At 43.1% G+C, this 16171-nt stretch overlaps 1 protein-coding gene across 1 annotated transcript in view; it reads left to right on the plus strand.

Annotated features, from left to right (window-relative positions):
• The window catches only part of LOC142296995 (cytochrome P450 2C5-like), a 71454-nt gene extending 56181 nt beyond the window's left edge, over positions 1 to 15273 (plus strand). Inside the window, exons 6-10 of the mRNA XM_075341194.1 lie at positions 1023 to 1199; positions 2588 to 2729; positions 9430 to 9614; positions 13026 to 13167; positions 14108 to 15273. Of these exons, the coding sequence (XP_075197309.1) occupies positions 1023 to 1199; positions 2588 to 2729; positions 9430 to 9614; positions 13026 to 13167; positions 14108 to 14286 (825 nt within the window). The 3' untranslated portion in view covers positions 14287 to 15273. The remainder of the gene's footprint in view (positions 1 to 1022; positions 1200 to 2587; positions 2730 to 9429; positions 9615 to 13025; positions 13168 to 14107) is intronic.
• Positions 15274 to 16171: the final 898 nt, after the last annotated feature.

Here is a 16171-nt window from a genome sequence, read left to right on the forward strand (position 1 = left end):
CAATCACCAAATTATTTAAATGCAGAGTTTCCAGATCCGGCATAGTCCAGCAATTCCCACAAGGTTTGTTTCAACTCTTCCCAACAGAAGATACTCTTGTTTAAGTGGCAACGTCTATAGTCAGCTTTAACATCTCTGTAAGGTGGTTGCAGTTTCATCTTTGTTCTTGTATCACTTTTCCTCCACTATTCTGACCAATATTAAAAAAATAAAAAAATAGTCTTGGACAACCCCTTTAATGAATAATTATATTAACCTGTGGTATAATTCATGTTAGTTAGACTAAACATTAGCTTTTGTGGCTAAGATTTTCATTGGGATGTACTCATTTTTGCAACATGGTCATGAATTAATTTGTTAGTAAAATTGAATGTTTTAAATGTGCAAACTGACAAATCTTATTTGAAATCAATGGTCCCTTTTATTTGGAATATCTTGTAATATGGTATCCAGTAGAAAATGTTGAAACTGAACGGGAACTAAAGGTTGTCTGACAAAAAAGAAGGCTGAGAGGGGACTTAATAGCGATCTACAAATATCTGAAAGGTAGTCATAGGGCAGAGGGAACCACCCTATTCTCATTAGCACAAGGAAGTACAAGAAGCGATGGAATGAAACTAAAAGGAAGGAGATTCAGATAAGTCATTAAGAAAAACTTTGAGAGTGAGGGCAGTGAGAGAGTGGAACAGTCTACCAAGGGAGGTAGTGAAGGCAGTCAGAGAGTGAAACAGACAGCCATGCGAGGTGGTGAGGGCAGTCAGAGAGTGGAACAGACGGCCAAGGGAGGTAGTGAGGGCAGTCAGAGAGTGGAGCAGGCGACCACGCGAGATAGTGAGCTCTCCATCAATCGAAATCTTCAAGAGGAACTGGATAAACACATAGCTGAGATGATTCAGGTTGGACCCGAAGGCCCTTGAGGTCACTTCCAATTCTACCATTCTATGATTCTGAAATCTGTTGAGATGTATTCATTTATGCAGGGAACTCTATATCTAATGGGTTTATTTATTTTCACTCCACAGTTGTACAACGCATATCCATCCCTGTTTCGCTGGCTTCCAGGAAGTCACAAAGCCGTCCTAAAATTCACTAATGAGCTACATTCCAAAATTAGAGACATGTTCACAAAAACAAGGAATCGACTGGATGACAATGACCCACAAACTTTTGTAGATTACTTTCTGGTCAAACAAAAAGAGGTAAAATAATAAGATAAGAAATTTGGTAATAGTGGTTGTCTGGGAAGAATGGAGAGGGGTCATTTTCCGACGCAAGCAGCAGAGGAGGATTCACAAAGATTTTACTAAGCCTCTGAGCAACAAATGCTCATGATGTAACACATTTAAGCCAGGTTGAGATATTGGATTCACACAGCATTTTGAAGCTGCAAAACAAATCTACGACAAAGATAAAGGTCTATTCAGATTTTATACAGCAAAAATTTCATGTTAAAGGAGAACTTTCACTGGATATTTTTTATTTAAGCTGAATGCTCTTTCACTGGATTTTTTTATTTAAGCTGATTGCCTCCTACAATTGATGCCGCTCCACTGATTCTGGAACAGTTTTTCTTTTTCTTCTTTGTCCTTCCATTCCAAAGTTATAAACCTAGGTAATAAGACCCGGTTAAGATTTGTCTTCAACTAACTGGGTGTACAGTATATCACCAAACTTCTTTGTAGGCTTGGCCATGTTTTGATTGGCCAGTGTCGGAGGAGAAAAAAAACAAAAGCCTTCAAAGATGTTCTGTGGCACACACCCAGTTTTTAATGGCAAAATTTGCAATTTTCTTACCAGAGAGCATAACTTTGGAGCAGAGGAGCACAGAAGAGGAACATCTTTTCCAGGACCAGTGGATCAGCACCAATTGTGAGGCCTAAGACACACATCCGTGCCGCCGGTACGTGTTTGGCAGTTTTTTCACGTACCGGCGCCACGGAGACACATGGACCTATGTTTTCATTATTGTTTGGACACACGTAAGTATTTTGGAATGGACCGTGTGTCAGTTCCGTACTTACGTGCGTCCGTAATTTTCTAACGCTGACAGGTCCATGTATTTTCCGGCAGCACGGGTGTCACACGGCCCGCACCCGTACCACACGGATGTAGTGTGGATGCGGTTCCGTGTGACACGTGCCGGAGAACACGTGCCATTAATTTAAAAATAAAAAAAACACATACTCATCTCCACCAGCCCCGCAGATTCTTCCGCTGCAAACTGTTCCTGCTGGCCACCGCTTGGTATGAGCGTGTAAAGGAGGTGGGTGTGCTGTCACGGGCGCTAATCTCCGCCCCTCCGCTCGGCCGGAAGCAGCATCAGCGGGGAGTAGGCGGGGCTGGAGCCGAAGATCAGTACCCTGGACAGCAGCGCGGACCACGTGAGTATGCAAATTACCGATTCTCCGTGTGCTATCGCGGATAGCACACGGAGAACACACGTGGACTGCATGTACCCGAGACACGTACTTACCAAACGGAACACGCAGGGTAAATACGTGTCTCGCAGCAAGTGCATGTTTTTAATGGATGTGTGTTGGAGGCCTTAATGTGTTCCATGATATATTTCATATTTTGTACATTTCAGGAGAAACCAGATCCTGAGTTATATTTTCACAATGAAAACTTAACTGCTCTTCTGTCGGACTTACTCTGTGCTGGAATAGAGACATCTGCTACCACCCTGAGATGGGCCCTTCTAATAATGATGAAATATCCTGAAATTCAAAGTAAGGAGAAATCACAATTCTTTAATTGAATTTCAACCTTTGAACAACATTTCATGTTTGAAAGCTTCTCTGCATCCTATCTCTCTGCTGGTGAATATCCACCCACCTAGGCTTGTGAAAGCTCCTCAGTGTCCCTCCTACCTGCTGCTGGTGCTCAATCTCTGCTCACCTAGCAAATTGACAGTTCTCTGCTGCTGATATCTAACCAGTTAGTCTAATTGGCAGCTCCCCTGTTGTCCCTTCTTCCTATTGCTGCTGAAATCTCACACTGCTCAGTATAAGATGCAGCTATCATTCATGATGGGTGGGTGGAGACTGAATAGCTTGTAAGCTCTGTCACTCTTAAAGGGAACCTGTCATCTGAATTGTCCCCTATAAGCTGCAGCCACCACCAGTGATCTCTTAAATTCTAGAATACTATATATTAGAGCCCAGGCCAATCTGTATAACAAAAAAAAATCTTTGATTATACTCACCTGCAGGGTGATCATATCCAACGGGTGTCGCTGTTTTTGGTCCAGCACCTGCTATATTCCTTCCATCATCGTCCTGCTTCCATGCTTCCTACTTCGGACTCGGATCTGCCGCTCAAACCGCGCGGATCCGGATTTTGCAGATCCGGGTTCGCTCAACACTACTTATCACCTAAAGAAATTAGTTTCAGCAGACTCTGTTGCTGCTTCACTGAGGCAGTGCTGCAGTGATTCCAGCTTATGACTAATGGACAATGAGGTGGAGGATGAGGAGGAGCAGTAGGGGGTGCAGGAACTGGTGTAGGACATGTAGGAAACCTTAATGAAACTGGGGTCCACAATCCTTAGCGTTGGTAACACACCGACTTGGTCCTGGCTTCCACTAAGTTCACCCAAGTTATGAGACATGTGCTTGTGTAATGTACCAAGGAACAGCCGCAACTATAATGTTGAGGAAGGCCTCAGTGACCGCAGGCCTAAGCAGCAACATTTTTATGGCAAGCAGTCTGGAAATGTGCTTGTTTAGTGTTTGGACCTGCGAGTTAGTAGCTGGATATTTGTTTTGCATTCCAAGGCCTGGGAAAGGCACAACTGAATGGTACACTGTGACAAAGAATCACACGTGGTTGATTATGGTGCTTGCAAATGTGCATTGACCTGGACAAGGGTATTGTGTCCTGGACAGAGTATGGGCAGTCATGTTGCACAGGGGAAGAGGCAGTGATGTCACTTGCAGAAACAGACTGAGTACCGAGTCGGGTGCTTTGATGACCTGTGCCTGAGCATGCTGATGGTGGTCAGGCGGGTAGTCTTCAGGCCCCTGATGATCTTAGTATGGCACAGGTTGCATATTCGCAATCTTTTATCTTCCTCAATTTCTTTAAAAAATAACACCAGACAGGGGAACATCTAACACTTGACCCAGGAACTTGACGCATGTGGATGCTAAGAGGAACCTTCTCCCTCTCACCACCCCACTACCTTTTCCTGCTAGTTGTGGTGCTGTGAATCCCTCCCCCTCTGCACTGCTGTCCTCATTTTGCATGGCACCTTCCCAGGTTGGGTCAGTGACTATATTGTCCACCAGCTCATCTTCCACTTTGGCTTTTTGGTCCTCTTGACTGTAGTGTTGACTTAACATCACTTGTTGGCAAATGAGTCTCATCATCATCTACCTCTTGAGACACTAATTGCTGACCCGCACATCCAACAAGTGTGAACAGGTGCTAGCTGAAAACACATAACTACAAAACATGTACGGCTGCACACTAAAATGCTAACAATGAATAAGGGAACTCTGGTATTGCATTACTGCTATAGGAATTATTTGAAAAAAAGAGATATTTAGCTTATGTATTGGCCAATGCATGTGAGCACTATAACCAACGGCATCAGAAGTCCTGTAACTGGACCGGTACGGAGCACGGCAGGGTACTGTACCCTAGATCAGAGAGTAGCTTCACACGACTTGATAATTCACCTGTGGAGGATAGTCTCTTTATGAACTTTCCCCAAGGGCTCAGAGATTGATGGCTGGCACTTGGGATTTCAGTGGGTTGTGTAGATTGAAGAACCCTACGCAACGCTGCGGAAAGGGTTCTCCAAACTACACAACCCACTGAAATCCCAAGTGCCAGCCATCAAGAGCACAGCTGCCATACACACAGGTAGCGGGGCCCCAAAAGCTTCAAGCCGAGGGGCCACAATGGACAATCAATTTATGCACGGATGCAGGGCTCTGGACTTACCAGGTGACACTGGTGGGAGCGGGACCTGTTCGGGCTTTCCCCGTAGAGACTGCGGTGCCTAGAGACTTTGGTTTACCGTCTGTGTGAGTGTCTTCTTATTACACCTAATCCAGCACCACGACTACCGCAGTGAGTAATCTGACGCCCTGCACCCTGCTTTCCAAGGCCAAGCCACCCGTTTACCAAATCCCCACTGTCTGGGGCCTTCCCTACCTGCGGAGGGACTGACACCTGGCTGCCCCACAACATCTGTCCCAGTACTCCGTTCGGAAGCAGCAGTACTCCCCTTTACCGCAACACGCAGGTGGCATCACGAACATTCATCCCCTGTAAATACCCCTTTACATTTGAGTGGCCTCAAGCCACAGCAACCCCAGATCCAAGCAGTTTGACTGCTGCAATGGCGGCACACCAATGGTTTACTTGGACTCCCCACATGTTTACTGAATGTGACCTGTTTGAGAATAACACCTCCAAAATGTCCACTTTGGTTTTAATGAAACCATGTACCTCCCACATACACATACCGCCCACCTGGTGACCTATGACAAAGTTGAACATGGGATTTGTCTTCCGGTTCCAGAGAATTATGAAATGGCAGCTTTCACCATATCTATGCCTCTGAGCATCCTACATGGAAGATATTACCATCCTGTTTCCTATTATGATTTTATCTATCCATAGCTAGGAAACATGATGAGTCTAATGTCTTACCTCGGCTAATTATTTATTATGGGCTGATACACACATCCCAAAATTAAGGAAAAATTTGTGTTATGTGCATCCTACTGTCCTGAGGCTGAAAATATGCCTGCCATATTTGTGGGAGCCATGCACACCCCAATATTTTACTTCTTACCTGGGAGTTGGACTGTCTCCAGGAACCCTTTGAAGCAAGCTTCCCTGAAGCTAGCAATTGCTCATCCACCTCCCTAGGGGAATTATTTTTGTCACCACGAGCTCTAACTCTGCCTGGGGGCTTCTTCCTCACTATAATTTTCACCCCCTACCATTTGGTCCAGGATGGAGGTATTGGATTTCTATCCTGAATATGCTGATCCCTTGCTGCAGGACAGCATGTGTGTAAATATGTATAATTGGCAGTTGACTGGGATGTATGATTATGCCATATTCCTCACACCCACTGTTATCATCTTCTGACCGTGGCTGCTCAAATATTTGTGTATCACTATACTCGATCTCCTCATATCCCTCTTGAAACATGTAGGGCAAGATAAATGGAAATATGTACAGTAGAAAGGAAAAGGGAGCAGTCTGAGTAACTTGTGAGGAGCATATGGAGCAGTCTTTGTAACATAGAAAGGCATAGGGAGCAGTATGTGTAACAAGAGAGAAACATAGGGAGCAGTCTGTATAACAAGAGAGAAACATAGGGAGCAGTCTGTATAACAAGAGAGAAACATAGGGAGCAGTCTGTATAACATGAGAGGAGCCTAAGGAACAGTCTATGTAACGTAGAAAGGCGTAAAGGAAAATGAAGCATTCTGTATAACATTGAGGAGCATAGGAAGCAGTCTGTGTAATGTGAGGATAATAGGGAGTCGTCTGTGTAACATGGGTGGACCATTCTGTATAATGTGGAAAAGCATAGGAAACAATCTGTTCAACATAAAAAGGGCATGAAGAGCACTTCATGCTGCATAAGGGGAGTAATCTGTATATGTGGGGGACCGTGGGAGCAGTTTGTGATTGAGATTGAAGCTATTGCACATTCTGTGTAAAAGTGAAGTCACGGAGACAGTAGGAGGTGGTCTAGATACATCCACCCCTACGGAGCAGAATGATTCGCATAGAAGTGTATGGTACATTATATTGTTAAGATGTTTTATAAGTTTTGTATGTTTTATTGCAGGGAGATGTACAGTGCCTACAAGTAGTATTCAACCCCCTGCAGATTTAGCAGGTTTACACATTCGGAATTAACTTGGCATTGTGACATTTGGACTGTAGATCAGCCTGGAACTGTGAAATGCACTGCAGCAAAAAAGAATGTTATTTCTTTTTTTTTTTTAAATTGTGAAAAGTTTATTCAGAGGGTCATTTATTATTCAACCCCTCAAACCACAAGAATTCTGTTTGGTTCCCCTAAAGTATTAAGAAGTATTTCAGGCACAAAGAACAATGAGCTTCACATGTTTGGATTAATTATCTCTTTTTCCAGCCTTTTTTGACTAATTAAGACCCTCCCCAAACTTGTGAACAGCACTCATACTTGGTCAACATGGGAAAGACAAAGGAGCATTCCAAGGCCATCAGAGACAAGATCGTGGAGGGTCACAAGGCTGGCAAGGGGTACAAAACCCTTTCCAAGGAGTTGGGCCTACCTGTCTCCACTGTTGGGAGCATCATCCGGAAGTGGAAGGCTTATGGAACTACTGTTAGCCTTCCACGGTCTGGACAGCCTTTGAAAGTTTCCACCCGTGCCGAGGCCAGGCTTGTCCGAAGAGTCAAGGCTAACCCAAGGACAACAAGGAAGGAGCTCCGGGAAGATCTCATGGCAGTGGGGACATTGGTTTCAGTCAATACCATAAGTAACGTACTCCACCGCAATGGTCTCCGTTCCAGACGAGCCCGTAAGGTACCTTTACTTTCAAAGCGTCATGTCAAGGCTCGTCTACAGTTTGCTCATGATCACTTGGAGGACTCTGAGACAGACTGGTTCAAGGTTCTCTGGTCTGATGAGACGAAGATCGAGATCTTTGGTGCCAACCACACACGTGACGTTTGGAGACTGGATGGCACTGCATACGACCCCAAGAATACCATCCCTACAGTCAAGCATGGTGGTGGCAGCATCATGCTGTGGGGCTGCTTCTCAGCCAAGGGGCCTGGCCATCTGGTCCGCATCCATGGGAAGATGGATAGCACGGCCTACCTGGAGATTTTGGCCAAGAACCTCCGCTCCTCCATCAAGGATCTTAAGATGTCATTGTCATTTCATCTTCCAACCAGACAACGACCCAAAGCACACAGCCAAGAAAACCAAGGCCTGGTTCAAGAGGGAATAAATCAAGGTGTTGCAGTGGCCTAGTCAGTCTCCTGACCTTAACCCAATTGAAAACTTGTGGAAGGAGCTCAAGATTAAAGTCCACATGAGACACCCAAAGAACCTAGATAACTTGGAGAAGATCTGCATGGAGGAGTGGGCCAAGATAATGCCAGAGACCTGTGCCGGCCTGACCAGGTCTTATAAAAGACGATTATTGGCTGTAATTGCAAACAAGGGTTATTCCACAAAATATTAAACCTAGGAGTTGAATAATAATTGACCCACACTTTTATGTTGAAAATTTATTAAAATTTAACTGAGCAACATAACTTGTTGGTTTGTAAGATTTATGCATCTGTTAATAAATAATGCTCTTGTTTGAAGTTTGCAGGCTCTAACTTATTTGCATTTTATGAAACCTGCTAAATCTGCAGGGGGTTGAAGACTACTTGTAGGCACTGTATATTATGATATGTATACTTTATTGAAAGAATATATGTTTTAGAGTATTATAAATAATATGGTTTTGTAGTTAGTAACTTATAGATAGGACAGTTAAGTACATTATATAGGATGTTTTATTTAGTGCAACTAAGGATCAAGTGTGCAGGAGCGAGGTGACAGTGGTAGTTAGTGAGTTTACTAGGTTTGAGCAAGAACATTTACAAATAGTTAAGTGGTGACCAGGGGGACTGAGACTAGGAGGAAGGAGTGAGTAGGGAAGTATTAGGCAGGCAAGAACGTTACTGGGAAGAAGCAGGTATTAGACTCGGCTGCTGAAGGATAGAAGCCCAGAGCGAGTGCAAGCAAGTTAGAATCTCCTAGGAAAACGGCGGCAGCACGAAAGGACTTGTCTGTCCAAAGTAAAGAATAACTGGCGAATTACAATAAACCTGTTCCTGAGTTGTTTCATAAAGAGACTTTTGTGTGTCAATTGTGTCGCCTTCCCCATCTACACTGAGGATCAGCAGCTGAGATAGAGATTAGATTGGGCATCATTGTAAGTGTTACACACCCCATTGTGAGCAAAACCATAAGTACACACATTGAATGAAGCAGGGAAGACAGGGACCCTCAGCCGGGATAGGACTCCCCTCTTCAAGAGCATTCTGCACAAAAGAAGAGAGAATTGGGTATAATCTGTGTGTAAAAGGGCACAAGGAACAGTCTGTGTAGTAAAAGAGGCTTGCAATTTGTTGCTGAGGGCTTAAGTAACAGTATATAAGAGAGTAGTAAGTGATTGCACGGGAATCCCTCACCCCAAAGCCACCACAATGGTTGAATATAAGAGGCAAAGAATTCATCCAAGGATCATTACACATGTCCTGAAGAAAGGTGGAGAAAAGGTTGGTGCATGGAAGTGGCTTACAACAATTCATTATTCCATCTGACCATTATTGAAAATTTTGAAAAATGTAGCTTTTAGCTAAGACTGGGAGATAATAGGCTAATTATTTCTTTGACCACAGAAACTGTTCAGAAAGAAATTGAAAAGGTCATCGGTTCAGCTGAGCCTCAGATGGCGCATCGTAAACACATGCCGTACACAGACGCTGTAATCCATGAGGTTCAGAGATTCGCCAATGTTGTGCCAACCAATCTGCCACATATGACTACTCAAGATGTCACCCTGAATGGCTTCTTCCTACCAAAAGTAAGAAGTAAAACATTATATTGCCTGATTTTTTGTCTGGTTCGTTTTGTCTAAAGGGGGCTTTACACGCTACGATATCGTTAATGTTTTATCGTCGGGGTCACGTTGTTAGTGACGCATATCCGGCGTCATTAACGATATTGCAGCGTGTGACACTTACCAGCGACCTTAAGTGACCTCAAAAATGGTGAAAATCGTTCACCATGGAGAGGTCGTCCCAAAAACAAAAATCGGTAATGGTTGATTAGCGATGTGGTTCGTCGCTCCTGCGGCAGCAAACATCGCTATGTGTGACACTGCAGGAGCGAGGAACGTCTCCTTACCTGCCGCCGGCTGCAATGCGGAAGGAAGAAGGTGGGCGGGATGTTACATCCCGCTCATCTCCGCCCCTTCGCTTTGATTGGCCGGCCGCTTAGTGACATCGCGGTGATATTGCTGCGATGCCAAACGTCCCTCCCCCTTGAAGGAGGGATTGTTCGGCAGTCACAGCGACGACGACGACCAGGTAAGTGCGTGTGACGCTGCCGTAGCGATAATGTTCGCTACGGCAGCGAACACACGATATCGCACACACGACTGGGGCGGGTGCTTACATGCTCGATATCGCTAGCAATTGCTAGCGATATCGTAGCATGTAAAGTCCGGTTTAGGTTTTGTTTGGTTTAGATTAACTATTTAATCATCTTTTACAATTTTGTAAAAACTTCCTCTCACTCTCCACTGTATTCACTTGGCACTGCAAAAAATGTCATTACCATAGTTTGCGGGCTGGCGTGAAAAACATAGAACTTAAATAAGGAAGGAAACATTCAACTAACAAAATATGAAGCTTGCGATATAATGTGGAAATGTGAACACAGTATGGATATAATTAAAAGCAAAACCATACTCTCAATACATACATATCATAAGATTACCTCTTAAGGCCCTGTCATACATAGAGATAAATCTGTGGCAGATCTATGGCAGATCTATGGCAGATCTGTAGCAGATCTGTGACAGATCTGTGGCAGATCTGTGGCAGATCTGTGGTTGCAGTGAAATTGTGGACAATCAGTGCCAGGTTTGCAGCTGTGTACAAAAGGAACAATATGTCCATGATTTCACTGCAACCAAAGATCTGCCAAAGATTTATCTCTGTGTGTGACAGGGCCTTTAGGCCACCAGTGTGTAGCCCATTCCTCCATACAAAACAGGTTCACTTCTGTTATGTTGGTGGTTTTCTCCTATTAACTGCAATTCCTTGCACATAAAATTCATAATTCATTAAATTTTTTAAAGAAGCAACATGTCAATTGTTTTTGCCATTTGCGTTTTGAACTGCAAAGCAGAATTTTTGCCCAAATTTCTGCCACAAAAAGGCAGCATTTTGAACAGCATAGTGCGCACAAGAAACCCAAATTCCCATAGACTATGCTTGAAAAGCAGAACACATCCATTTTGGCATTAAAATGCTGCAGTTGAAAAAGCAGCAAAAAAAGCAGGTAAAAAGCAAAGTGCGCACATAGCCTAAAACATGTTCAAACTCTAAAATTACAACTTCTGTCTTTTTGCAATTTTACCACGTCGTCCATGTCCACATTAGTTAATGTGAGAGAAGCCTTTAGTTACTTAGAAGTTACCTTGGGTTCCTTGGTGACATTGCAGACTATTATATGCCTTAAGGGCGCTTTACACGCTGCGACATCACTAGCGATCGCACCCGCCCCCGTCGTTGTGCGCCCAAATCGCTGCCTGTGGCGAACAATATTGGAGGTACGCGTCACACATACTTGCCTGCCTAATGATGTCGCTGTGGCCGGCGAACAACCTCTTTTCTAAGGGGGTGGTTCGTGCGGCATCACAGCAACGTCACACAGCAGGCAACCAATAGAAGTGCAGGGGCGGAGAGCAACCACATGAAGGTCACTCCCACCTCATTGCCGGAGGACGCGGGTACGCTGTTGTTCGTCATTCCCGGGGTGTCACACGTAGCGATGTGTGCTGCCTCAGGAACGACGAACAACCTGAGTCCCAGAAGATCAACGACATTTTGAAAATGAACGACATGTGAATGATCAACGATGTGGTGAGTATTTTGGATCGTTAGCGGTCGCTCGTACATGTCACACGCAACAACGTCTCTAACGAGGCCGGATGTGCGTCACGAATTCCGTGACCCCAGCGACATCTCATTAGCGATGTCGTTGCGTGTAAAGCGGCCTTTTTTCTCAGACTGATCTTTGTTAGTCAACCACTACTGGGTAGGGAATCTATGGTCTTGAATTTTCTCTATTTGAACACAATCTGTCCGATTGTGGATTGGTGAAGCTAAAACGCATTAGAGATGAATTGTAATCCTTTCCAGCCTGAGGAGCATATAACGACTCTTCTGTTATCCTCAGAAATTTCTTTTGTTTGTGCCATAATAATTCAATTCCACAAAGGTGTTGTGAAGATCAGACTTTGCTAGATCCTTGTAATTTAAATAAAACAGGTCACCCACTCACACTTTGTCATCCTATTGATTGAAAACACCAGACTCTCATTTCATCTTCAAAATTATCTGTAAATCCTACAGGTTCACATATTTTTGACACTCAGAGACATGTGGTATTTGCTAAATTTCCATATGTAAAAAAATGATAGGGTCTAATATTTTGATTATGTACTTTAAATATACTGTACTTTTCCAATATTTGAATATCTGATGTAGTTTTAGGTTAAATTTAAGCAAAAATAAGAAAAATTCACAGATTTTCAAGAACCACTGTGTTTTTTCACGAGAGACAGGTGACTTTCTTATAGAACAGAGATATCTTGGAAACTTTGGTTAGAGAGAATTCCACTAAAGAAGGTGGTGCTGCCATCAGAGCTGTATAAATCCCACTAATATTGAGGGCAAATAAGGAGTCAAACTCACCTGTATTCTCTCAGCCACTGGCTATCTATCAGTGAAGGAAAAAAATGAAAAAAAAATAAAAAAATCAGCAGAATTTTGTTCACAAAATGAAAGGTCACTGATTATTACGTAACAAAAAGTAAACTTAGTTCCCAATATGGTGCCCTTGTTTTCGCCTAAGAATAACTACACAGGCCAAGGCACAGAGGAATGTTCTATTTCCAACCCCCCTTGGACCCGCTAAATATATGGTATGATCTAAGAGGCTACATAAAGATTATATTGTTTTCCCTCATTTAGAAATTAGTGGATTTTTCAGAAGACGTAAACCAACCTCCTCAGGTAGCCAAGAGATGTACTCAGAAGGCTCAAGATAGAGGCTGATGAACATGATAGGAGTTTTAGTGACGTAAACTGAGGGCCTATATGAACCTAGATATTTTCGATGGGGACCCTATCTTAAAGTTTCCCCATTTTGGGATTTTGGGGGGTGAATTTCAGTAAAAAAAATCATTCATAATTTTTTGCAGGGAACTAACATAATGCCGTCAATGACATCTGTCCTGCGAGATGACAAGTACTTCAAGAAACCTGATGAGTTTTACCCGCAACATTTTATGGACTCCGATGGAAACTTTGTCAAAAACGAGGCCTTTATACCATTTTCCGCTGGTGAGTAACATCAAAATAAAGATGGTGGAAAACGTGACCCCCTCAAGGGCTTTCTGTCACCAGACTCTGTGATAGGCTGTAGTCACATTAGCGTATGTCATCTGATGCAATATGCTAATGACCCTCAGCTTAAGGTGGCTTTACACGCTACGAGATCGCTAAAGCTATCTCGTTGGGGTCACGGAATTTGTGACGCACAACCGGCCGCGTTAGCGATGTCGTTGCATGTGACACCTATTATCGATTTTGAATCGTCGCAAAAACGTTCAAAATCACTAATTGGTGACATGCCCCCCTCTTCCCAATTATCGTTGCTGCTGCAGTAGCGATGTTGTTCCTCGTTCCTGCGGCAGCACACATTGCTACGTGTGACGCCGCAGGAACGAGGAATCTCACCTTACCTGCGTTCCGTCCGCAATGAGGAAGGAAGAAGATGGGCGGGATGTTCTTCCCGCTCATCTCCGCCCCTCCGCTTTGATTGGACGGCAGTTTAGTGACGTCGCTGTGACGCTAAACGAACCGCCCCCTTAGAAAGGAGGCGGTTCGCCGGTCACAGCGACGTCGCAGAGTAGGTATGTGCGTGTGTCGCTGCCGTAGCGATAATGTTCACTACGGCAGCGATCACCACATATCGGCCGTACGATGGGGGCGGGTGCTATCACGTTCGACATCGCTAGCATCAGCTAGCGATGTCGAAGCGTTTAAAGCCCGCTTTAGGGTCTGCTGCAAGCGTGAGCCGAGTGTCATACAACTGTGATCCGATCTTGCGATTCCGATTAGGGCTGAGGAAAAACTCGCAGATGTTAGGTGCACTATTGTCTTACATAGACCCAAGTGCGTTGCCAGATTTTCTCGCATTGCACTCGTACGAGTCATATGCCAGTGTGACTCTACCCATACACTAATACTAGGATGTTTTCTATCTGCTCCTTTTTTGCAGGGAAGAGAAGTTGTGCCGGTGAGAGCTTGGGCAAGTTTCAGCTTTTTCTCTTCTTTACAAAGCTGCTACAGAACTTCACATTCACGGCTCCTCCGGGGGCAAAGTTGGATCTCTCTGCTACCGTTGGCTTCACCTCACACCCCCAAAAACATGAGATCTGTGCAATATCAAGAAATTGACACCTTCCAAAGTGTTTGCTCCATTTTCAAGGAGATTTTAAACTTTATGGCTAAAGTGGAGAAATGTGGCTATATAAGGACATGTTCAAGTTACTAATATACCCTTTCTGACATTCTGTTCCATTTTCAATATTGATCAAATTGCATCAATCTTAATCGGGACCGCCTGACCCCCTGATGAATGCGGAAGCCGAAACGTGCGTCGGGCAGGGGAAGTTCCTGGCAGCTTACACGTTCTTTCTATCCCAGCTGTAAGTATGTTATCATGGATGCGATGATGATATGGGAATTACCCTGAAGAAGTGACAGCGTTATTTTGGGCTGAATCTGCGATTGACGGTGTTACAGCCCTTAGGATGCACCTACTTAACCTTATTTAATACCATTGATGCACTATATAGCATTATCGAGGTGATAAATATATTGTTTGTTAATTGAGCATCACGTGGTTTAATCACCTGCGGGTATTGTTCGAATTATAATCCTGTGTGTTGCAAGTTGGTCTGAGGGTTTATTCTGGATTAATGGCCACATAACATCAGTCGGTGCACACCATTATATTCTTTGTGAATTCAGTTCACATTGCAGTGGCTGCATTTGGCTCTTACTAAATTTTGTCTACAATATCATTTTTGAATTTTCTCACCACAATATTTGTGGTTTATAGGTACTAATCTGCAATATACCGTATTTGGAGAGGAATAGTTTTATATATATATATACATATATATATATATATATATATATATAAAACATATATATATGTAGTGATTGAGTGCCTTATACACAATATTGGATATTGTACCTTAATATATAACATCATATTGATGACAAAGCCTTGTATTATGTTAATCAAATGCAATAGTTTGTGTTTAATGTTAGCATAATGGTCTTCCTCCTGTACATATCTTCTAGCCTCCTCCCTTGCTGACATTGAATAATGCAATTTGTCATTTCTGTAATCTTGCCGGAAACTCCTCCCTTTTTTCACCGTTTTTCTTTTATGTTTTTAAACATCTGGTAGTTTTTACCCTTTGATTATTAAATAATTTACACTTGAATCAGGACGCTTGGTCATAGTATTTTTTTTCGTTTTGATTATTAATCGGTAATGGGCCATCCACACAGCGGTCCAGTCAATGAGATGTCTGTATATGGATACGCAGTTGACCATACACATCAGTCAGCATCCTCCGCTACACATTTAGTGTACTTTAGTGGAGGATAAGTGCTTGCAGCTATCATCCGGACCAGACTGCCATTTGGATAGCACAAAAAGCTTGCCAATCAAAAAGGCATGACTTAAAGTGCTCGAGCCCAGATTGTAAAACGTATTTGCGCAAAAGTTCTTGCACAAAAGAGAAAACACAGTTCAGGAGTCTTAGGATTGAAATGGGTGTTGTTACACCGGATTTTTTTTGAGTATGTGTTATGTATAATTGGGTTAATGACTAGTAGATTTAATATAAAATGGGGGAATAGATAGATATTTAGGAATTTTGTAGTCCGGAGTATGAGTTGAAAGGGAGAGAAACTGCTTATTTTCTGGTTCTGAATTGCTAATATTGTGTGGTGGTGGCATTTAGGCGTCGTATATACAAAGGGTGAAATAAGTATTTAACCAAAACATACTGATGGCATTGGCTACAGAATTTAAAATTTCTAAACTACTGAAGGTTCCAGTGAGCCTAGTTGGGGTCTGTAAAAACATTAAAATTAATACATCTAGTTATTAAACATTTTAAATAGGACATATTATATATGTTCACAGTTCTGTTTATGTTGGAGGGCATAGCTTATTGATAACGTTCTTATAAGGAATACATATTAAGGTATCTGTATTGAATATGGATAGATGCTGACATAGCATGGTACATATATATAG

Source organism: Anomaloglossus baeobatrachus, chromosome 3 (genome assembly GCF_048569485.1).
Source record: "Anomaloglossus baeobatrachus isolate aAnoBae1 chromosome 3, aAnoBae1.hap1, whole genome shotgun sequence".
NCBI classification, from domain to species: Eukaryota; Metazoa; Chordata; class Amphibia; order Anura; family Aromobatidae; genus Anomaloglossus; species Anomaloglossus baeobatrachus.